Source organism: Erinaceus europaeus, chromosome 12 (genome assembly GCF_950295315.1).
Source record: "Erinaceus europaeus chromosome 12, mEriEur2.1, whole genome shotgun sequence".
Taxonomy (NCBI): domain Eukaryota; kingdom Metazoa; phylum Chordata; class Mammalia; order Eulipotyphla; family Erinaceidae; genus Erinaceus; species Erinaceus europaeus.
Window position 1 is genome coordinate 95,496,415 of NC_080173.1, and position 23,904 is coordinate 95,520,318.

Genomic DNA, 23,904 nt, shown 5'->3' on the forward strand with positions numbered 1-23,904 from the left:
TTTCAAACACGAATCTAGATATGTACTGTCTTAGTTGTTGGGGGGGGTGCGTTGTCCAGTGGTGGTCTCTTGGGCAGCTTCACTTCTAGGAATTGCAGGTTGCGATCTCTGGATGAATCTCTGCGTATTTTAGATCATCTGCCTTCAGACCCAAGCTGGAGATCTCGGCCAGGATGTCGTTTCGGCAGGGAGCCCGGGGGGTCTGGGAGGTCCGGGATCTGTATAGAATTCATAGCCCGAGGGCGGGCGGGCCAACCTTGTAGAAGATGCGGGCCGAGGTGCCCTGGGGTGGTGGCCATGATAGGCTGCCGCGACCCTGCCCCATGGCCCTGTCATATCTGCTGCCCTGCTCGCAGTGGCCGAGCAGCATGGAGGGATCCCGCGTCCAGTGCCCTGCGCCACGCGGTGGAAAGCCGGCTCCTGTGGGCTGGCCTCGGGCTCTTGCGTGTTGGCATCAGGCTCCTGCATGTTGGCATCGGGCTCTAGCGTGTTGGCACTGGGCTCCTGTGTGCTGGCGTCGGCCTCCTGCGGGCTGCGGGGCTGCGGGCGCAGTGCATGGGGTTGTCTGGGTGCATCTGGCTGGCTGGCTGTTTAACCAGGTGGAAACAGCAGCTCCGCGCCTCGCCTCCCGCCTGCTGGCTCCTCCCGACTCCGCTGGCTGTTCTGAGTGTGCCCGAGCGAGTGGAAACCACAGAGTGGTCCAGAGATAAATGTTCCAGAAACAGCGAAACAGTCTCGTGAAGAAAGGGCAGAGGCCTTTGGCGATCTCTTCACAAGCACAAGAGAAGGCCATAGTACATAGGTAGCCAAACTGTCTTCACTTATCTGAGAGATGCGCAGGTCAGGTCCACATGGGCGCCATTTGTTGTTAAAATTCGGAGGCTCCTGGGAGTCGGGCGGTGGCGCAGCAGGTTAAGCGCACGTGGCACAAATCGCCAGGACCTAGGTACATAGGTCTTTTTGGATGGGTGTGTTGGGTTCCTTAGGATCTATCCCCAGGAGAGGAATTGCAGGATCATAGGATAGGTCCATTTCTAGCCTTCTGAGAGTTCTCCAGACTGTTCTCCACAGAGGTTGGACCAATTTTCATTCCCACCAGCAGTGCAGGAGGGTTCTTTGACCCCACACCCTCTCCAGCATTTGCTGCTGTTACCTTTTATGATGTATGACATTCTCACAGGAGTGAAGTGGTATCTCATTGTGTCTTTATTTGCATTTCTCTGACAATCAGAGACTTGGAGCATTTTTTCATGTGTTTCTCGGCCTTTTGGATCTCTTCTGTAGTGAATATTCTGTCCATGTCCTCCCCCCTATTTATTCTCTTTTTGTTGCCCTTATTTTTGTTGTTGTAGTTATTGATGTCGTCGTTGTTGAATAGGACAGAGAGAAATGGAGAGAGGAGGGAGACAAAGAGGGGGAGAGAAATATAGACATCTGCTTCACCACCTGTGAAGCGACTCCCCTGTAGGTGGGGAGCCGAGGACTCTAACCGGGATCCTTACGCCAGTCCTTGTGCTTTGTGCCATGTGCACTCAACCTGCTGCGCTACAGCCGGAATTCCTCTGCTGACTATTTCAACACCAGAGTTTCCCGCATTGCCCATGAAATCTGTCTACCGAACTGCATGACCTCCTCCCCGGACCCAGCCCTTCTTCCTCTCCTTGAGATCATCACGAAGACATTCCCGAGTGAACCCTCGGAACACTGACCTCTTCTTGGAGTCTCTTCTCCTGGAGAGCCGCAGCCGCAGTAGTTGATGCTAGAGGTTGTCTGAAGAAAACAAGAATGACATGAAGTTTGCAAGTGGGGTCACTGACTTTGTCATTGTCTCACTGCCGAAAAGGCACCCACACTGGTGGGGAGTGAAGGCAGCTAGACCTGGGCATTAGCTGCATTGACGGCCGACCTTCCTTCCTTCCTTCATCTTTCCTTTTCTCTCTTTCTTTCTATCTATCTTTTCTAATTTAAAAAAAAAAAAATATCATTATTTCCCTGGACAGACAACCCCACCAATGTGTCCTGGAGCTCCGCTTCCCCAGAGCCCTGCCCCACTAGGGAAAGAGAGAGACAGGCTGGGAGTATGGATCCACCTGTCAACGCCCATGTTCAGTGAAGAAGCAGTCACAGAAGCCAGACCTTCCACCTTCTGCCTTCCATAATGACCCTGGGTCCATGCTCCCAGAGGGATAAAGAACAGGGAAGCCTCCAATGTGGGGGATAGGATGCAGAACTCTGGTGGTGGGAATTGTGTGGAATTGTACTCCTCTTATCTAACGAACTTGTCGATCATAATGAAGTCAGTTAAAAAATTATCTTCATTTATTTATAGAAATAGCCAGACATTGAGAGGGGAGAGGAGCATGGAGAGGGAGAGAGACAGAGAGGCACTGTTTCATCCCTTGTAAAGCTTCCCCACTGTAGGTGGGGACTAGGGGCTTGAACCTGGGTCCCTGTGCATTGTAACGTGCGCTTGACCAGGTGCCCCACCACCCAGCCCCCAGCTGGTGTTTCAGCGTCATCCCTTTCATAGGTGACAAAGTGAGATCAAATATAACAGGACGGGAGTGTACTAACTGATAGGACATGGTAAGTATTTGAAAAAAATATGGATAAATGAATTACAAGGGAATGGAAGAGTATTTTTAGATTTTATTTTATTTTTTAAGTTTTTTTTAAAATTATTTTTTAAATATATTTTTTATTTTTATTTATTTATTCCCTTTTGTTGCCCTTGTTGTTTTATTGTTGTAGTTATTATTATTGTTGTTGTCGTTGTTGGATAGGACAGAGAGAAATGGAGAGAGGAGGGGAAGACAGAGAGGAGGAGAGAAAGACAGACACCTGCAGACCTGCTTCACCGCTTGTGAAGCGACTCCCCTGCAGGTGGGGAGCCAGGGGCTCGAACCGGGATCCTTACGCCGGTCCTTGTGCTTTGCGCCACGTGTGCTTAACCCACTGCGCTACCACCCGACTCCCTACTTTTAGATTTTATTAAGGTTATAGAAATAATAAAATACTGAGACTAAGTAAAAGACAATTAAAAGTTAAGGGGGCCAGGCAATAAACGCAGATGTTCTGAAGCACAAGAACCTGTGCAAAGATCTGGGTTTGAGTCCCTGGCTCCTCACCTACAGAGGGAGGACACTTTACAAGTGGTGAAGCAGGTCTGCATTTTTCTCTATCTCCCCCTCACCTCTCAATTTCTCTCTTACCTCATAAAATGGGAAAAATGGGGCCAGGTGGTGGCACACTCGGTTAAGCGCACACATTACAATGCACAAGGACCCAGGTTCAAGCCCCTGGTCCCCATCTGCAGGGAGAAAGCTTCACAAGTGGTGAAACAGGGCTGTAGGTGTCTGTCTGTTTCTCTCCCTCTCTCCTTCCCCCTCCCCTCTCAATTTCTCTCTGTCTCTATCCAATAATAAATAAAATATCCCAGTGGGATAGAGAATGGGAAAGCTATCGGGGGAGGGGGTGGGATATGGAGATTGGGTGGTGGGAATTGTGTGGAGTTGTACCCCTCCTACCCTATGGTTTTGTTAATTAATCCTTTCTTAAATAAAAAATAATAATAAATAAATAAATAAATAAAATTAAGTGATTTAAAAAAATTAAATAAAATAAAATGGGAAAAATATCTTCCAGGAGCAGTGGATTGGTAGTACCGAGCCCCAACAATAACCCTGGAGGCAAAAAAAAAAAAGTGCAAAAAGTGGCGGTTAGGGGTGGTGAGGGAGAAAAAAATGTTAGAAGACATTCTTGGAGGGCCTGGTGCTGGTGTGACTGGACCCATATTCAAGTCCCGGCTCCCCACCTGCAGGGGAAAGCTTCACAAGCAGTGAAGCAGGGCTACAAATGTCTCTGTTTCTCTCTCCCTATCTTCCTTTTGTCTCAATCTCTGGCTGTCTTTATCCAATACATAATGATAATATTTTTTAAATTAAAAAAATGTAAAAAAGACAATTTTGGTAGTATATAAGGGAGTTCTCATCTACAATAGGAGGACAGAGAAATCTAAATTCCAGGCCCAGAATGTAATCATTAGCATGGCCAAACTATTATTATTCTTCTTATTATTTTGCTTCCGGGGTTATCACTGGGGCTCGGTTGTTATTGTTGCCATTGTTTTTGGCTAGGACAGAGAGAAATGGAGCGAGAAGGAGAAGACAGAGAGGGGGAGAGAAAGACAGAGACACCTGCAGACCTGCTTCACCGCCTGTGAGGCGACCCCCCTGCAGGTTGAGCCGGGGGCTCCAATTGGGATCCTTATGCGCTTGGGCTTTGTGCCATGTGTGCTTAACTCTTAAGAAGGATGAACTCTTCACTGAAGAAATATTTTATTTTATTTAAATATATATATATATATATTAATTTATTGGATACAGAGAGAAATCATGAGAGAAGGGAAGATAGAGAGAGCCCTGCTGCACTGCTTGCAAAGCTTCCCACCTCCCAAAAAAAGTGGGAACTGGGGGCTTGAACCCAGGCCCTTGTGCATGATAACATGTATGCTCAACCAAATGCATCCCCACCATCCCCCCTCCACTGAAAGAATGTGCTTTGACAAGATCAGGGCAGGAGAAAGAAATTATACTATTTCATGTCAAGATTTATTATAAAGTTACAGTAATAATTAAAACTGTAATATTGGTGGAAGGATGGATAGACTTGAGAGTCCAGGAATAGACTCACAGGAAGAATACCAATTACTTTTTGACAAAGATGTAATAGGATTTAAATGGTGAAAGGACAGTCTTCTCAACAGACTATGTTAGGCAATTGGAAATCCACATGTAAAGGATGAACTTCAAAAGAATCCTTAAATCTTATGTAAAAATTAATTTAAATGGAGCATAGAGGAAGTGTAAAATTTTAACACGACAGAAAAATAAACCCAAGTTAGACAAAGAGTTCTTAGATATGACAACAAAAATTATTCATTAGAGATGGAAATCAATAAATTGGGTTTCATTAAAAGTTATTAATAGTGCTGGTAACTGCTAATCTCTGGAAGATACTGTTAGAGATTTTTTTTTTTTAGATTTTATTTTCTTTAAATATTTTATTTACTTCATTTTGTTGCCCTTGTGTTATTGTTGTAGTTATTATTGTTGTTGATGTTGTTGTTGGATAGGACAGAGAGAAATGGAGAGAGGAGGGGAAGACAGAGAGGAGGAGAGAAAGACAGACACCTGCAGACCTGCTTCACCACCTGTGAAGCGACTCCCCTGCAGGTGGGGAGCCAGGGGCTTGAACCGGGATCCTTAGGCTGGTCCTTGGTCCTTATGCTTTGTGCCACCTCTGCTTAACCCGCCTGACTCCCTACTGTAAGATGGAAAATTCCTTACCCTTTCCCCTTGAAAAACAGGACTTAATCAGTAAGCCACTAGTTGTTTACCAAGACCCCCGCATACAGGCAAGGCTTATCAGGACCTTTGCACAAGGAAACTGTTTACCAGAAGGTTGCAGCTGATGGCGGGAGGATGTGATGACCCTACTCTGACTAGGTTCTATTGGTTGTGTGGTTTTGCAATGTTTGAAATTAGCCCGCATTTTGAGTGGATCCCGCTTTTAGCTAGGTTTGAAATGATTGGATTCCTTGTTTTCGATAGCATATTACTGGATATAGATTGATAAGGTGATGCATTCCCCCTCCCTGAGTGTATTCAGAAATCCTATAAATTGTGTGGTTTGAGCCCTGTTCAGGGTCAAGCTGGTAGACTGCTGTCAGTCACCTCTCGGCCTGGATTCGAATTCGTGAATAAACATCTTTTGCTTCCTTGCAGTGGATGGTGGTTTGATTTTGCTCGCTAACATTTGGAGGCCCCAGTGAGATCTCCTCAGACGGGGATTCCTGAGGACACCCCATCCCGGGTCCAGACCCTAGGAGGCCTTGGAGGCTCTGCCCAGCGCTGGTAAGTCAGGCCTGATTTTGGTGCACGGTATACCATTTTTTTGTGACGTTTTGTCCCCGTGGGTTTGGTAGAGGCCTGTGGATTGTGGGACACCGCGGTAATCCCAGCCTCAGCACCAGAGGCGACGGCCTCTCGGTTGCAGCCAGGTTGCCAACTGCTTCAGGAGGAAGTAGGTTGAGGTCCTGTGGGAGCAGAAAGGGACTGGCTGGCCAGGGTCTAGCTCCTGAACTAGTGTGGGGTGTGCCACGCCACACTATAGCTGGGTGAGGCCCAGGACTGAAGTTTGACGAATGTAGGGCCACGGACTGACAAGTCAGGCACCAGCACATAATCAGGTCAGGCGCTGGTTCGATGGTATTGCAGCCACCAACAAGGGCTGCAACGGGGAACCACACCACCCAGGGGGTCTAGGGGCTTTTTGTGGCATGATTAGCTCCTAGTGTCTGGCTCCGCTGCTGGCAGTGACCCCGGGGGATGGGGAGCCTGTCGTGGCAGGACCAGCTCCTCCTCTCTGTGTCTGTGTCTCTCTACTGTTTGTTTTTGGCTTCTGTTCTTCTCTCTACTTTGGCGATTCACGAAAAGGTTGACCTTGTTAGTGCAACTGACGGGGTCTGGCCGGAGCTATTCTCCGGTGACTCCCGAAGGCCTGACTTGCAACACCTTAGTAGCAGTGGCCGGTCAGGTAATTGCCCCCTCTTGACTGAATGAATGGTCTGTGTGAATGTTTGTGTGTGTGTTGTGTGCCTCATGGTCAATAGACTACGGGGCTTGATTGGGCTCTAACCTGTATGTCCATGGAGTCGTTTCAGCTCAGTGGAGATTCTCAATTTATTGAGACCGAGGCCGGGGATCATACGGCTACTCCTAAGCTAAGACTCCTTAAGGCTCTGCGAGGGGCCCGGCCAGGCGAGCACAGCTGATTGCCTGTCCCCCATAGGGGGGCAGCTCTCCTCCCAATCTCTAATAGACCTTTTTGAATCTGTGTTTGTGTGTCCATGTGGTTAAGCGTCAAGCAAGCTGAAGTCCTCATCGACTGAGGCTCTGTGCAACCCCAGTAAAGGAGAAGGTCCTAAGTGGACACCCTTTGGGTTAGTTGGGGAAGTGCGGGAGAGTGAGAGGGACTGTGAAAGTGTATGGTGTGCCGGACAGCAGGTAAGGACAAGGGTGAAAGGGACCCTGGGGTTGATTGCTGGAGTCATTGTTGTACTGTTTGTCTTTCTTCTGTTTCATTTTGACAAGATGGGACAGAGCCAGTCCAAGGACTGCCCACTCAGCCCCCTTGAATGTTTAACTAAGAATTTTTCAGATTTCTTGAAGGGAGCCGCTGGCTTCAGAGCCCAGGTGGACACCTTCACACTGAGGAAGTTCTGTGAAAGGGAGTGGCCAACCTTTTAGGTCGGCTGGCCTGAGGCAGGGAGTCTCAACCTGGGAAAGTGCGTGGCAGTGCACAATGTGATCTTTGGGAACCCTGGGCACCCAGACCAAATGCCATACATTGAGGTCTGGATGGGCATTGTTCAGGACCAGCCAAAGTACTTGCGAGAGTGCAAAGGTGGTCCCAGAGGGAAGGAGAAGGCTAAGAGCAGATCGGGAGTGTTTGTGGTCGAGAACAAGCGAAGAGACAGGCTTCCCAGGAGACCTACCACTCCTGTCCTCCCCAAAGCCCCCGAATCCCCTCTGGGAGTAAGGAAGTGGAGGAACGAGAACCCTCCTCCTTATGCCGACGCCCCAAGGGCCACTGCCCCGAGGGGACCCTCCAAGTGCCTGATTCCACCTCTGGGTCCCCATCAGGAGTCCTGAGCCCACCTCATACTAGAGCAGGAGCAGCTTTTGGACCAGAGCCTGTGTCGGTCGGTATTTTTCCTTTGTGGGAGGTAGGGGAGTTAGATGCAGGAGGACGGCCCCTGAGAACTTACATCCCCTTTAGCACTTCTGACTTGTATAACTAGAAAAACCAGAACCCTCCTTTTGCTGTCGACCCAGAGGGGGTGGCAACTCTACTTGAGTCAGTTTTTTACACTCATCAACCCACTTGGGATGATTGTCAGCAGCAGCTGAATATCCTACTCACCCTAGAGGAAAGAGAGAAAATAAAAGTAAAAGAGAAGCAGGTTCAGGATCACAGGGGGGAACCGGCTACTGACCAGGGCATGATAGAGGAGGTATTCCCCCAATCTCGACCAAAGTGGGACCCCAATATGAGCGCCGGATACGAGGCCTTCACCAGGTACCGCCAGACTCTATTACGGGGTATCCAAGCCACGGCCTGGAAACCCACTAATTTATCTAAGGTGACCAAGTGTAAACAGGGTGCGGATGAGAGCCCGACTGCCTTTTTGGAGAGGTTATGTCAGGTATACCGAACCTGGACGCCCATAGACCCCAAGGCCCCTGAAAATGGGCAGGCAGTCATCCTCCAGTTTATGGCCCAATCAGCCCCAGACATTAGAAAGAAGTTACAGAAGTTAAAAGGTTTTGAGGAGAAGTCTCTCTCTGAGTTGTTGACAATAGCCCAGAAAGTTTTTGACAATAAAGAGGACCTGGTGAAAGCCACTTTAAAACTGAACTAAAAGATGGCGAAGGTCCTTTTGGCCAGGGAAGGATCCAGCTGTCCTGAAGATCCCGACTCCCACTTCAAAGAGACAAGTCCGAGAATTTCTGAGAGCGGTGGGCTACTGTAGGCTATGGATTCCAGGGTTCGCCAAGCTAGCAAAACCCCTCTACACTGCCACCGGTGGAGGCAATACACCTTTGAGATGGACTGAGACAGAAAAAAGGGCTTTCCAGGTACTGAAAAAATCTCCGGTGAGTGCCCCCGCCTTGAGTCTCCCCGATCTTAACAAACTGTTCCAGCTGTTTGTAGCAGAAAATGCCGGTGTGGCCAAGGGGGTACTTACTCAAACCCTGGGACCCTGGAAGAGGCCTGTTGCCTACCTGTCTAAACGATTGGACCCAGTAGCAGCAGGTTGGCCAGGGTGCTTGAGGACAGTGGCAGCAGCCGCCCTACTGGTGAAAGAGACTACCAAGATGACTTTTGGGCAGACCCTAGAAATTGCCACGGCCCACAACCTGGCCAGCCTACTTCACTCCCCTCCAGACCGGTGGATGACCAACTCTCAGGTCACCCAGTATCAGGTACTGTTGCTGGACCCCCCCTCCCATTACTTTTAAACAGACTGCAGCCTTGAATCCAGCTACCCTGCTTCCCAACGCAGGAGAAGATGTCACCCATGATTGTGGAGAGATCTTAGAAGCCCTGACCTCGTTGAGAGCTGACCTAACAGATGTCCCGCTGCCGGATGCACAGGAAACCCTCTACACTGATGGAAGCAGCTTTGTGGAAGACAGTGTACGCTGGCACTGCGGTGGTCACGAGCCAGGAGGTCCTGTGGGCTGAATCCTTGCCACAGGGGACATCAGCCCAAAAGGCGGAGCTGATCACCCTCACTCAAGCACTCAAGTGGGGAGCAGGGAAGAAAGTGAATATATACACCGACAGCAGGTATGCTTTTGCTACCGTCCATGTCCATGGGGCTCTGTACCAAGAGAGAAGATTGCTGATGGCTGGAAGAAAAGCTATCAAGCATGCCCAGGAGATACAGGCCCTGCTAGCGGCTGTTTGGGGGCCAGAGAAGGTTGCTGTCATCCATTGTAAAGGAACCGGTTGGCACCAGACAGCCTGGGAGGCGGCCCAAAGACTAGTGGGGACCCAGGCCCAGTTGGTAGTGGCTACACCAGAAAAAATTATCAAAGAGAAGAAGCCTGAGTACTCTGAACAAGAAGAGAAGCTGAGCCAGAAGCTTGGGAGAAAACCCAACAAAAAAAGATAGATCATCCTGCCAGATGAGAAAATTCTACTGCCCCAATCACTGAGAAGACAGGTGGTCACTCAGACGCATCAAGGTACCCACTTGGGGGGAAACAAATTGACTGAGTTAATCAGTAAATTCTATCTGATAGTTGGTCTGCACAAGATCTCCCAGAGTGTGGCAGGTCGTTGCGCCACATGTGCCAGAGTCAACGTTAATCCAGTGCAAGTGAAGGAGCCCGGAACTCGGTGGCGAGGAGAGAAACCTGGAGAACACTGGGAACTAGACTTCACCGAGATGCCTGTAGCTCGAAGAAGATATTAAGTACCTCTTAGTTATGATAGATACCTTTTCAAGATGGGCTGAAGCCTTCCCAACTAAAAAAGAGACTTCCCAGGTAGTGGTGAAACAATTGGTCTTTGAAATTATCCCCAGGTTTGGGCTCCCTTATTCTCAATGGCCCGGCATTCATTGCTAAGGTCACCCAACAATTGGCTGAAACTTTAAAAATTAAGTAAAAATTACATTGTATTTATCGCCCCCAGAGTTCGGGGCAGGTAGAAAAAATGAACAAGACTATTAAAAAAATTTTAACCAAGTTAAAAATAAAGACTGGCGGGGACTGGGTTACTCTTACCCTTTGCTTTGCTTAAAAGTAAGAACACCCCTTATGTGTCTGGATTCACCCCTTTTGAAATTATATATGGCAAGCAGCCAACCCTGGTACCCCAGGTTGAGGCTGTAAAATTGGCTGAAGTATAGCATGGCAGTCTCCTTAAGTCTTTACAGGCCTTACAGGTGGTGCGAAGAAAGGCACGAGCCACTGTCCGGATGTAAAACCTAGAACCCGGAGGGAGGAGAGCCGAGGCCATGCCCCCTTGTTTGAGCCTGGTGACTCTGTGCTGGTAAAGAAGCTACAACCGGACCACCTCGAGGCCCAGTGAGAAAGACCATACACCGTGATCCTGAGTACGCCGACTGCTGCAAAGGTCGGAAAGTGCCACTAGACTCATCACACTCATTTAAAGAGGGCAGTTGCTAAGCCCACTGAAACAGAGGACTCTTAAGATAATGGTCTTCAAGACTAGATATACTGATATTCCATCAAAAAAAAGAAGATGAGGACAGTGAATCAAAGATTTGATTCTTGGCTAAGACTAGTGGGGAATGTAAGATGGAAAATTCCTTACCCTTTCCCCTTGAAAAACAGGACCTAATCAGTAAGCCACTAGTTGTTTACCAAGACCCCCGCATACAGGCAAGGCTTATCAGGACCTTTGCACAAGGAAACTGTTTACCAGAAGGTTGCAGGTGATGGCGGGAGGATGTGATGACCCTACTCTGACTAGGTTCTATTGGTTGTGTGGTTTTGCAATGTTCAAAACTAGCCTGTGCTTTGCTTTGAGTGGATCCCGCTTTTTGCTAGGTTTGAAATGATTGGATTCCTTGTTTTCGATAGCATATTATTGGATATAGATTGATAAGGTGATGCATTCCCCCTCCCTGAGTGTATTCAGAAATCCTATAAATTGTGTGGTTTGAGCCCTGTTCGGGGTCGAGCCTGGTGGACTGCTGTCAGTCACCTCTCGGCCCAGATTCGAATTCGTGAATAAACATCTTTTGCTTCTTTGCAGTGGATGGTGGTTTGATTTTGCTCGCTAACACCTACTGTTAGAGAATTTTAAAATGGGAGAAAATAGTTGTAAACCACATAGCTGGCAAAACCTGTATTAAACATGTATTAAAAATCATCAGGAATAAAAATAAATGTGAGATGCCACAGCTGAATTACTTTTATAGCACTGCTCAGTTCTGGTTCATAAAGGTGCAAGGGATTGAACCTGAGACTATGGAGCCTCGGGCACAAGAGTGTCTTTGAATAACCATTGTACTATCTAACCCCACTTGCAGTTTGTCTTTTTTTTTTTTTTGCCAGAGCACTGTTCAGCTCTGGTTTATGGTGGTACAGGGGACTTTGGAGCCTCAGGCATGACAATCTCTTTGCATAACCATTATGCTATCTACCCTCCACCCCAGTTTAATTACTTTCAGCTGAAGTTCCTGATCGCTCCTCAGTGGTTTAGATAAATACATTTAGAAATGTAGAAACTCCTCTTGTACTTGCATCTGAGTCTGAAAGTGCTCAGGGCTCGAATTAAATTAGAGTTTAAAAGGATATTAAGATATCCACCTCACTCCCCATGAGAATGGCCTACATCAACAAAACGGGAAAGGACAGGTGTCAGTGAGGTTGTGAAGGGGTGGGGGGACTCTTTTTTACATTGCTGGTGGGAGTACAAACTGGTACAGCCCCTCTGGAGGACTGTAGAATCCTTAAACAAAGAAAAATGGAATTACTTTATGATCCAGCAATATCACTCGTAGGCATTTATCCAAAGGACATATGAAGATTTATTACAAACACTAACTCAAAGCAATGTATGCACGCCTATGTCCACAGCTGCATTTTCACAATCGCCAAAGAGTGGAAGCAACCTAGATGCCCACTGATGGATGACTGGATAAAGAAGCTATGGGAGTGGTCTGGCAGGTGGCGCAGTGATAGAGCTTTGGACTCTCAAGCAGGAGGTTCTGAGTTCGATCCCCTGTAGCACATGTGCCAAAGTGGTGTCTGTTTTTTTTTTTTCCTCTCTCCTCCTATCTTTTCTCATTAATAAAATCTTTAAAAAATTTATTTATTTTCCCTTTTTCTAAAAAATTTATTTATTTATGTATTGCTGAGAAAGATTGGAGGAGAGAGAGAGAGAGAACCAGACATCATTCTGGTACATGTGCTGTGGGGCTTGAACTCAGGACCTCACGTTTGAGAGTCAAGCGCTTTATCCACTGCGCCACCTTCCGGACCACTATTTTTCCTTTTGTTGCCCTTGTCTTTTTATTGTTGTTGTAGTTATTATTGCTGTTGTTATCGATGTCGTTGTTAGATAGGACAAAGAGAAATGGAGAAAGGAGGGAAAGACAAAGAGTGGGAGAGAAAGATAGACACCTGCAGACCTGCTTCACCGCCTTGAAGCGACTCCCCTGTAGGTGGGGAGCCGGGGTTCGAACCGGGATCCTTACACCAGTTCTTGCGCCACATGCACTTTACCCGCTGAGCTACTGCCCATTCCCTCTTTTTTTTTTTTTTTAAGGAAGTTATGGGATATATACTCCAGGGAATACTACTCTACAATCGGAAAAGATGACAGTGTGTATAATAACCCCGTAACTACTACTACTACTAATAATAATGATGACACAAATCAAATATGACTAGGCCTATCTAAGGAAAGTGGTTGGGAGAGTCAGGCAGTGGGTTAAACGCAGCTGGCGCAAAGCATAAGAACTGGCGTGAGGATTCTGGTTCGAGCCCTGGGCTCCCCACCTGCAGGGGAGTCACTTCATGGGCGGTGAAGCAGGTCTGCAGGTGTCTGTCTTTCTCTCCCGCCTCTGTCTTCCCCTCCTCTTTTAATTTCTCTCCTATCCAACAATGACAACATCAGTAACAACAACAACTACAACAACAATAAAAAAAAAAGAGCAACAAAAGGGAAAATAAATAAGTATTTTAAAAATTAAAAAAATAGAATATAAAGTTGAATATAGTTGAAGGGACATTGTTTGTTTTTTTCCTTGCCATCAGCGTTTCACTGGGACTTGGTACATTCACTATTTCACCATTCTTGGGGGATTTTTTTTTTTTTGAGATTTTATTTATTTATGAGAAAGACAGAGGAGAGAGAAAGAACCAGACATCACTCTGGTACATGTGTTGCCGGGGGTCGAACTCAGGCTCATGCTTGAGAGTCCAAAGCTTTATCACTGTGCCACCTCCTGGACCACAGGGGGGCCAATTAAAAATTTATTTATTTATTTATTCCTTTTTTTTGTTGCCCTTGTTGTCTTTTTATTGTTATAGTTATTATTGTTGTTGTTATTGTTGTTGTCGTTGTTGGATAGGACAGAGAGAAATGGAGAGAGGAGGGGAAGACAGAGAGGGGGAGAGAAAGACAGACACCTGCAGACCTGCTTCACCACCTGTGAAGCAACTCCCCTGCAGGTGGGGAGCTGGGGGCTTGAACCAGGATCCTTACGCAACGCCTGACTCCCTCTTGGGGGATTTTTTTTTTTTCCAGAAAGAGAGAAAGTGAAAGGGGGGGGGAAGAGAGAGAAAGAGGGAAGGGGGAAGGAAATAAAGAGAGGGAGAGTGGGAAGGGGGAGGGGAGGGAGGTAGAGAGAGAAAGAGGGAGGGGGAGAGAAAGAGAGGGAAGCTGGGAAGGGGAGGGGAGGGAGGTAGAGAGAGAATGGACACCACTCTATTGTTTTTTTTTGCCTCCAAGGTTATTACTGGGACTCGGTGCCTGCACTACAAATCCACTGCTCCTGGAGGTAGTGGACAACTGCAGACCTGCTTTACCACTTGTGAAGTGACCTCCCTCAGGTGGGGAACCAGAGGCTTGAACCGGGACCCTCAAGCCAGTCCTCTCACTTTGTGCCGTGTGTGCTTAACCCACTGTGCCACTGTCTGGTCCCCGCAATCTTCTTGTTTTTTTTTTTTTTTTAATGAGTTAAACCTCAGATGGACAAAACAGTGATTTTATGTGAAACTGACAGTGAAAGTCATTTTGACAAATAATTCTATAATTAATAATAATTCTATAATCTATAAGATTGATGCCTACATGATGAATCCACTGCTCTGGTGGCTATTTTTTTTTCTTTTTCTTTAACTGACAAGGCAAAGAGAAATTGAGAATGGAGGAAAGAGAAAGAAAGGGAGAGAGGAGACACTTCACTGCTCATGAAGCTTTCCCCCCAGCAGGTGGGGAGTGGGATTTGAACCCAGGTCCCTACACAGGGTAATGCGCACTCTAGACCAGGTGTGCCACCACCAACCTCCCCCATCATATTTTTATTTTATTTTATTTTACTACTCCTATCACCAAAGATCTCTGTGTGTCCCCATATTTTTGTCCTGTAAGGCGTCTGCTGGTACGGGTATATAACATTATTGACTATGGCACTTGTGAGTTCTGATATACTCAATGCTGTAATCAAATTATTAAGTCACTCCAGGAATTAAGGAACAAATCTAGTCCTTCCAGCCATTGGAAAGTTTTCACTGAGCATGGGAGTTGTGTGGGAACACCTTGGAGTAATGGAAGCAGCATAGCTATGAGTGCTGGATCCCGCCCGGCCCAGGGCCTCACACATACAAGGTGGGCATTCTCCTGGACTTGCAGCAATCAGGGTCCCTCTCCACCCCTAACTGCAGGCACTGTGGGAATATCACTTTTCTGGAGCTCCCACCTCCACTGGGGTGGGGGAGTGACTCTAACCACTGTCCCCACATACAGGAAATGCCAATGACTTAGTAGAAGCTCTACTGCACTCTTAATCACATACACAGCTACTTCTGATTCTCACAGGACAGTTACTGAACATCACCAAATGACTAGTCTGGGTGACAAGTCTAGCAGATGGAGACTTGTCTCAAGGGGCCGCCCCCAGGGCTCTGTTCTGGCTCCTACGCCATTTAATATTTACATCAATGACCTTCCAGAAACTTCTTCAAGGAAGTTCATCTATGCCGATGACATCTGCTGTGCAACTCAGGCATCCAAGTTCGACATCCTTGAGGAAACACTCACGAAAGACATGTCTCTGATATCTGATTCCTGTAAAAAATGGCGACTAATCCCTAGCACTGCAAAAACGGTATCATCTGATTTCCATCTACACCATGCCTCGGCCTCGCGTGAGCTTAATGTGCAGCTTGGCGATACGAGAATCCGGCATGAAGCCCAGCCAGTCTATCTTGGCGTTACTCTCGATCGCACCCTGTCATTTCACGAACATCTCATAAAAACTGCAGCAAAGGTGGGCGCGAGGAATAACATCATTGCAAGACTGGCGCGAGCGCTTCCACACTACGATCATCATCTCTGGCATTATGCTATTCCACTGCAGAATACTGTGCCCCAGGATGGTTCCGTAGCCCCCATGTCCACTTGGTCGATTCCAAATTATATTCTCCATGAGGATCATTTCTGGAACCATCTGTTCCACCCCGGTTCCATGGCTGCCAGTTCTTAGCAACATCGCCCCGCCAGATATTCGTCGGGATGCGGCATCATCTAAGTTCATTTCCCACGTCTACGCTCGACCGGACCTGCCAATCTATGCGGATGTCTTCGCCCACCCTGTCCAACGCTTGACGTCTCGTCACCCAATCTGGTCCCCTACGCCTACACTGAACTTCTCTGTTCCAGACTCTTGGAAACAGAGTTGGCAGTCAGCTGAGGTCAAGAACAAACACCTCATCACAGACCCCTGCGAGCGTCAACCCGGCTTTGACCTAGCACGTCATGATCGGGCCCTCCTCAATGGCTATCGAACAGGCCATGGCCGGTGCGCCGCTATGTTCCATCGCTGGGGAGCCAGAGACGACCCGAACTGCCCCTGCGGCTCCAGACAGACTATGACCCACATAGTCAACGACTGCCACCTCTCCAGATTCAAAGGAGGTCTCGAAACTTTACATCAGGCTCAACCTGACGCTGTTGACTGGCTACGGAAGAAGGGCAAACGCTAGAAGAAGAAGAACCAAATGACAAAGCGAAATCTTCTGGGGTCAGCCTTTGTTACTGATACCATTTGTTTAGTGCCAGGGAATGAACCCAGAACTTTGTGCAAGAGCTAAACTACTGAGTCACCTTTCCTGGCTCAATGTCTGCTTTAATTCTGTATTGATAGAAAGAGTCAAAGACAGAGGCACAGAGAGAAAGAAACCAAAAACGTGGCTCCATAATTCACAGGATTCCGCTCAGTTGAGTCCCTGCTATTCTCATGTGGTGTCCCCACCTGCAGGGGAGTCCCTTCACAAGAGGTGAAGCAGGTCTGCAGGTGTCTATCTTTCTCTCCCCCTCTCTGTCTTCCCCTCCTCTCTCCATTTTCTCTCTGTCCTATCCAACAATGATGACATCAACATCAACAACCACAACAATAATAACTACAACAACAATAAAAAAACAAGGACAACAAAAGGGAAAATAAATATATTTTTTAAAAGATTGGGTTTTAAAAAATAGTTTTGTTTTTTTAATTTTTTTATATTTATTTTATTTATTTATTCCCTTTTGTTGCCCTTGTTTTATTGTTGTAGTTATTGTTGTTGTCGTTGTTGGATAGGACAGAGAGAAATGGAGAGAGGAGGGGAAGACAGAGAGGGGGAGAGAAAGATAGACACCTGCAGACCTGCTTCACCGCCTGTGAAGCGACTCCCCTGCAGGTGGGGAGCCGGGGTTCGAACCGGGATCCTTATGCCGGTCCTTGTGCTTTGCACCACCTGCGCTTAACCTGCTGCGCTACAGCCCGACTCCCTAAAAAATAGTTTTAAACTTTATTTTTCTTTCTTTCTTTATTTTGGATGGAGATAGAGAAATTGAGAGGGATAGAAAAAATAGAAAAGAAGAGAGATGGGGCCGGGTGGTGGCGCACCTGGTTGAGTGCACATGTTACAGTGTGCAGGGACCCAGGTTCGAATCCCCAGTCCCCACCTGCAGGAGGAAAGCTTCATGAGTGGTGAAGCAGGGCTGCAGGTGTCTCTCTGTCTCTTTCCATCTCTATCATCCCTTCCCTCTCAATTTCTGGCTGTTTCTATCCAATAATAAATAAAGATAATTTAAAAAAAAAGGAGAAGAGAGACAGAGCTCGTGAAGCTTTCTTTCCACAGCTGGGGACTGGGTACTTGAACCTGGGTCGTTGAGCACTGTAGCATGTTTGCTTAACTAGGTGCACCACCATCCGGCCCCTACCATCTCTTTCAATTAGATACCTGGGAATTTGTTCTTCTTCTTTTTTTTTAACTTTTCTTCTTTTTTTTTTTTGCCAGTAGGGTTATCACTGGGGCTCGGTGCTGGCACTACAAATCTACCACTCCCAATGACCAATTTTCCCCATATTTTTTTCTTCCCATTTTATTTGACAGAACAGAGAGAAACCGAGAAGGGGGGGGGGAAATAGAGAGGAAGAGGGAGAGACAGACACCTGCAGACCTGCTTCACCCTCATGAAGCAACATTGCAGGTGGGGAGCAGGGGCTCCTGCCTGGGTCCTTGTGCATGGTAACTGAGTGCGCCCCACAAGCCCCGACTTTACGCTTTCTAGTCCTACAACTTCAGTCTCTGCCAATGAAGGTCAGCAGTAGGCTGACTAATTTTTATGTTTTATTTTATTTTCCCTTTTCTTTTTTTTTTTTTCCTCCTCCAGGGAGGGCTCAGTGCCTGCACCATGAATCCACCGCTCCTGGAGGCCATTTTTTCCCCCTTTTGTTGCCCTTGTTGTAGCTTCGTTGTGGTTATGATTATTGCCCTTGTTGACGCAATTCGTTGTTGGATAGGACAGAGAGAAATGGAGAGAGGAGGGGAAGACAGAGAAGGGGAGAGAAAGATAGACACCTGCAGACCTGCTTCACCGCCTGTGAAGCGACTCCCCTGCAGGTGGGGAGCCGGGGGCTCGAACCGGGATCCTTACGCCGGTCCCTGCGCTTTGCGCCACATGCGCTTAACCCACTACGCCACCGCCCGACCCCCTTATTTTCCCTTTTCTGTTGCCCTTGTTGTTTTTCATTGTTGTTGTTATTGATGTCGTTGTTGTTAGATAAGACAGAGAGAAATGGAGAGAGGAGGGGAAGACAGAGAGGGGGAGAGAAAGACAGACACCTGCAGACCTGCATCACCGCCTGTGAAGCAACTCCCCTGCAGGTGGGGAACCGGGGTCTCAAACCGGGATCCTTACGCCGGTCCCTGCGCTTTGCAGCCACCTGCGCTTAACCTGCTGCGCTACTGCCGGACTCCTAGTAGGCTGGCTCTTGAACTTAAGGCTGTGGCTGTGTCCCAGTCACCCAAGACCTCTCTTGCCAGAGACAAGCAGATGATTAAAGGAGTCAGCATGCTGGCAGGGATGCTAGACTTTGGCCACGAGGAGAAGGGAAAGGAAGTGGGCAGAGAGCTGACGGTGATTTGGGTGGTGCGCTGGAAGATGTTCTGGTGCTGTTGGGCTGTAGTGGCAGCCGCACACGATCGTGGTTTGGTGCACGCGACAGCCCTTACCTGGTAAGCACACACGGACCAGATTCAGATCCCTGAGGGACGAGGATCTGGGTTACTGCTCCCCTTCAGGCAACTGTGTCCTGACCAGCCCAAATGTCAGCTAAGCAAATATTGAAGCCTCAGGCATGAGAGTCTCTTTGCTTAACTATTATGCTATCTACCCCCGCCCCGTGTGAGCTCTTTTTAACTTTTTTTTTTAAACTTTAATTTGATAGGACAGAGAGGAATTGATGGGGGGAGGTGAATAGACAAGACAGAGAGACACCTGCAGCACTGCTTCACCACTTGTGAAGCTTTTCCCCTGCAGGTGGGACCAGGAGCTTGAACCTGAGTCCTGGAGCACTGTAACACATGCACTTAACCAACCTGGCCCCTATAGCCAATTCTTAATGTCTCTCTCTTTCTCTCTCTCTCCTCATTCCTTTTTTTCTCTTTCTTTTCTTTTTTACCACCAGGATTATCACTGAGGCTCTGTGCTTGCATGATGACTCCACCATTCCCAGTGACTATTCCCCACCCCCATCTAATAGAGATAGAGAGGGAGACACCTGCAGCTCTGCTTCACCACTCCTAAAGCTTCTCCCTATAAGTGGGGACCAGGGACTTGAACCCAGGTCCTCATGCACGGTAATGTGTGTGCTCCACCAGGTGCGCCGTCACCCGACCCATCTGCAGCCGATTGATTCTAAGTGGGGTTGGGGGAGCACAGTTCTTCTAGATGGTCCTTAGTCGTGGCTTAGTCCCGGGCAGCCATCCTAGTGCCTGAGTCATAGGCGCCCTTGTGACATCACAGCTCACTCCTCCACTCTCCCTGCCTGAGCTGCGGCTAGAGGAGAACAGACCTGAGGACAATGGGAACATCTTGCCCCTAACTATGGGTAATGTGGACACCTGAGGGGGCTTGATTATCCATCCCAAGTCAGGGGCATTCACTGTTTCACCGGAGACGGTCTAGCCACCTGTACTTTCTGGAGGCCAGTGTATTCCCCAAATTCACCACAGTCCGTCCTTCATGCCTGAGGCCCAGGGAAAGGAAAGGACATTAAGTGTGTCACTGACTTGGTATATATATGTAGTCAATTAAAAAAAATATTTTATTTATTTATTTATTAATGAGAGGGATAGGAGGAGAGAGAGAAAGAACCAGACATCACTCTGGTACATGTGCTGCTGGGGATTGAACTCGGGACCTCATAGCTTGAGAGTTCAACACTCCATCTACTGTGCCACCTTCCAGACCATGTCATTTTTTTTTTTTTATTGCCGTCAGGGTTACTAGCTGGGGCTCAGTACCAGCACTATGAAACCATCGCTCCTGGTGGTCATTTTTCCTTTTTTCTATTTTTATTATTCTATTTTTTATTAGACAGGACAGAGAGAAATTGAGGGAGGACAGGGAGATAAAGGGAGAAAAAGATAGACACCTGCAGATTTGCTTCACCACTCATGGAGCAGACCCCCTGTGGGTGGGGGGCGGGGACTCGAACCTGGGTTCTTGGACTTGGTAATATGCACACTTACCTGGGCACGCCACCTCCTGCCCCCCTACTTTCTGATGTCTTCTTTCTCTCCAATTATGGTTACAGAAGGACAGAATGCCTTCCAATTATGGTCCGATATAATGATAATCATTTGATAGCGTGTGAAGGGATGAGGGGAAAGGAACAGACGACACTCCCATCACACCACTGCCCCCCACCCTCTCCAATCTTCTCGATGAGCCCAGGCTTTACTGCGTTGGAAAAAGCTTTGATTCATGACTTGTCTGACCCTTATGGTCTAGTGGAGTGACCCAGAGACATTACCAAGTAATGTATTATCCCAAGAGAGGTGCTTCAGGGAGGCAACAGAAAGGCTTATCAGAACAAGAGGCAGCAGGTGTGCCTGGCCAACTGGGATGAATGAACCTTCCCGGCTGAGAGAGGTGGGGCTGGCCGACATGTGTGCACCATGCCAAGGAAGGAAGCCAAGAGCGTGAACCCAGAGCACAGAGTGTGGGACCGTGTTTGAGGAATGTGAAGTCTACTTACAGGAAGACTGGGTCTGAGAAGTGTGTGGTGTGTGTGTGTGTGTGTGTGTGTGTGTGTGTGTGTGTGTGTGTGTACGTGTGCACATGGATATGAATACATGTGTGTCAACTGGTACGTGTGTAAGTTCTATTTCTAAAGTGTGTGAGGGAGAGGAATTATTAGACTTCAGTGGTGCTCAGGGAAGATGAAAAGGTTGTGTATTCCACCTGAAGTCAGATGGGAGAGGACAAAGGAAGCCAAGTATGATATTTATCCAGTTTATGGGTGTCAGGGTGGGGGAGGGATGTGGGACTTTTTAAAATTTCTTTATTGGGGGATTAATATCTTACAGTCAACAGTAAATACAATTGTTTGTACATGCGTAACATAACAATACAACCCCCACTAGGTCCTCCTCTGCTATCATGTTCCAGGGTGTGAAGCCCACCCCACTCCCACCCCTGAGTCTTTTACTTTGGCGCAATACACCAACACCAAGTTCTGCTTAGTGCTTTCTCGTCTGATCTTGTTTTTCAACTTCTGCGCATGAGTGAGATCATCCCATATCCATCTTTCTGTTTTTGACTTATTTCACTTAACATGATTTCTTCAAACTCCAACCAAGATGGGCTGAAGATGGTGAAGTCACCATTCGGTGATATCACCATTATAATAGCTGAGTAGTATTCCATTGCTCAGCCACTCATCTGTTGTTGGACGCGTGGGTTGCTTCCAGGCTTTGGCTATTACAAATTGTGCTGCCAAGAACATATGTGTACACAGATCTTTTTGGATGGGTGTGTTGGGTTCCTTAAGATATATCCCCAGGAGAGGAATTGCAGGATCATAGGGTAGGTCCACATCTAGCCTTCTGAGAGTTCTCCTGACTGCTCTCCATTGACATTCCCACCAGCAGTGCAGAAGGGTTCCTCTGTCCAGAGGTGGGACTTCTGAAGGAAATAGACACAGGTTTGGGCAGTGCTTCTACCTCAGTCACCTGTGCTTTTCCGGGTGTGCTTGCTCCAGACTGGCCAATCAGGTCTATGTAAAACTGATTGAGGTGGGTGTTGGACAGTAGCACAGCAGGTTAAGCACACATGGAGCAAAGCGCAAGGATCGGCTTAACGATCCCGATTCAAGCTCCCAGCTCCCCACCTGCCGGGGGGGTCGCTTCACAGGTGGTGAAGCAGGTCTGCAGGTGTCGGTGTCTGTCTTTCTCTCCCCCTCTCTGTCTTCCCCTCCTCTCTCAATTTCTCTCTGTCCTATCCAGCAACGACAACAATAACAATCACAACAATGATAAACAACAAGGGAAACAAAAGGGAAAAAAATAGCCTCCAGGAGCAGTGCAGGCACTGAGCCCCAGCAATAACCCTGGAGGCAATAAAAAAAATAAAAAAAGACTGAGCGAGCTTGGGTATACAACTGTAAGTCCAGTTTCCAGACTGAGACTCAAGAGAACTAGAGGACGTGTGTGTGTGCCCATTGGCTCCTGGGTCTCGCTGTTGCCCTCCCAACAGCTCTCCTGAAAAGGGCGAATGTTAACAGACGGTTAGGTATCCTTCTTGATACATCTTAGGGCTGTCACGTGTGGGGCTTCCAACGCCTCCCTCTCCCCCGTTTTCTCTTGTAAGGCCCAAAAATTAAGATCAAAAAGACACGAGAAGAAGCAGCTGTCATCATCCAGGCCTGGTGGCGGGGCACCCTGGTGCGCCGGACACTGCTCCACGCAGCGCTTCAGGCATGCATCATTCAGTGCTGGTGGAAGCAGAAGCTGGCCCAGATGCTGGAGAAGAGGCGGCGAGCAGCTCTGGAGAACTATGCGCGGCAAGAGTGGGCAGTGGTCAAAATCCAGTCCTGGGTCCGCATGTGGCGCACCCGTCTGCGTTACTGCCAGCTGCTCCATGCTGTCCGCATCATCCAGGTCTACTGGCGCTGGCATAGCTGCCACACGCGTGGTATCATCCAAGGTCACTACGACCTCAAAGAAAACCAACTGAATCTCCAGCTTGAAATCTCCTTGGGCTCACAGGCTTGTAAAGTACAACAGTGCATCCCACTTCCAATAAAAGAATGATCAGGTCTGCCACCGGTGTTCTCTTTTCCTTGTCACATACACATCAAGGACGTTGAATTCATGACGCAAAATAATATATGGGGGCCGGGTGGTAAAGCACGGGGTTAAGCACACATAGCACACGAAATGCAAGGATCAGCTTAAGGATCCCGGTTCCAGCCCCCGGCTCCCCATCTGCATGGAGGGGTTGCTTCATAGGCGGTGAAGCAGGTCTGCAGGTGTCTTTCTTTCCCCCTCTCTGTCTTCCCCTCCTCTCTCCATTTCTCTCTGTCCTATCCAACAACAGCAACAACAACAAGGGCAACACAATGAAAAAAAAATTATTTTTTAAATATATTTTTTATTTTTATTTATTCCCTTTTGTTGCCCTTGTTGTTTTATTGTTGTAGTTATTATTATTGTTGTTGTCGTTGTTGGATAGGACAGAGAGAAATGGAGAGAGGAGGGGAAGACAGGAAGAGAGAAAGACAGACACCTGCAGACCTGCTTCACCGCCTGTGAAGCGACTCCCCTGCAGGTGGGGAGCCGGGGGCTGGAACCGGAATCCTTCTGCCGGTCCCTGCGCTTTGCGCCACCTGCGCTTAACCCGCTGCGCTACAGCCCGACTCCCTTCCCTCCCCTTTTTGACAGAGTGCGAGTGATAGAAAGGAGGAGAGATATTAATCACATTGCCATCCCAGTGCTTGTGAGGCCTCTCCTTTGCTTGGTGCTGTTATGTGGTGGCCGGGGGCTCAGCCCCAGGTTCTGGGCCATAGTGACGTGTCTGCTCTGCTGGGTAACCTATCTCTCGGCCCCTGAGATATCTTTCAGATGCTTATTGCTATTTCTTTGCTCTCCAGTGAAGTGTGTGTGTGTGTGTGTGTGTGTGTGTGTGTGTGTGTGTGTGTGTGTGTGCTGGGAACCAACCCAAGGTCTCGTGTGTACGATGCTACTGAACAGTCTCCCCATCTCAGCGTGTTTAATCCGTTATCCGGAGAGACCG

The 23,904-nt window shown here is 48.0% G+C and overlaps 1 protein-coding gene across 1 annotated transcript; it reads left to right on the top strand.

Moving 5' to 3' along the window:
• Positions 1–19,642: 19,642 nt before the first annotated feature.
• Positions 19,643–22,934, top strand: LOC132541763 (IQ domain-containing protein F5-like). Its single transcript, XM_060202468.1, has 2 exons — positions 19,643–19,714; positions 22,480–22,934. Exons 1-2 carry the CDS (start codon positions 19,711–19,713, stop codon positions 22,920–22,922), a joined length of 447 nt encoding a protein of 148 aa, XP_060058451.1. The 5' UTR covers positions 19,643–19,710; the 3' UTR covers positions 22,923–22,934.
• Positions 22,935–23,904: the final 970 nt, after the last annotated feature.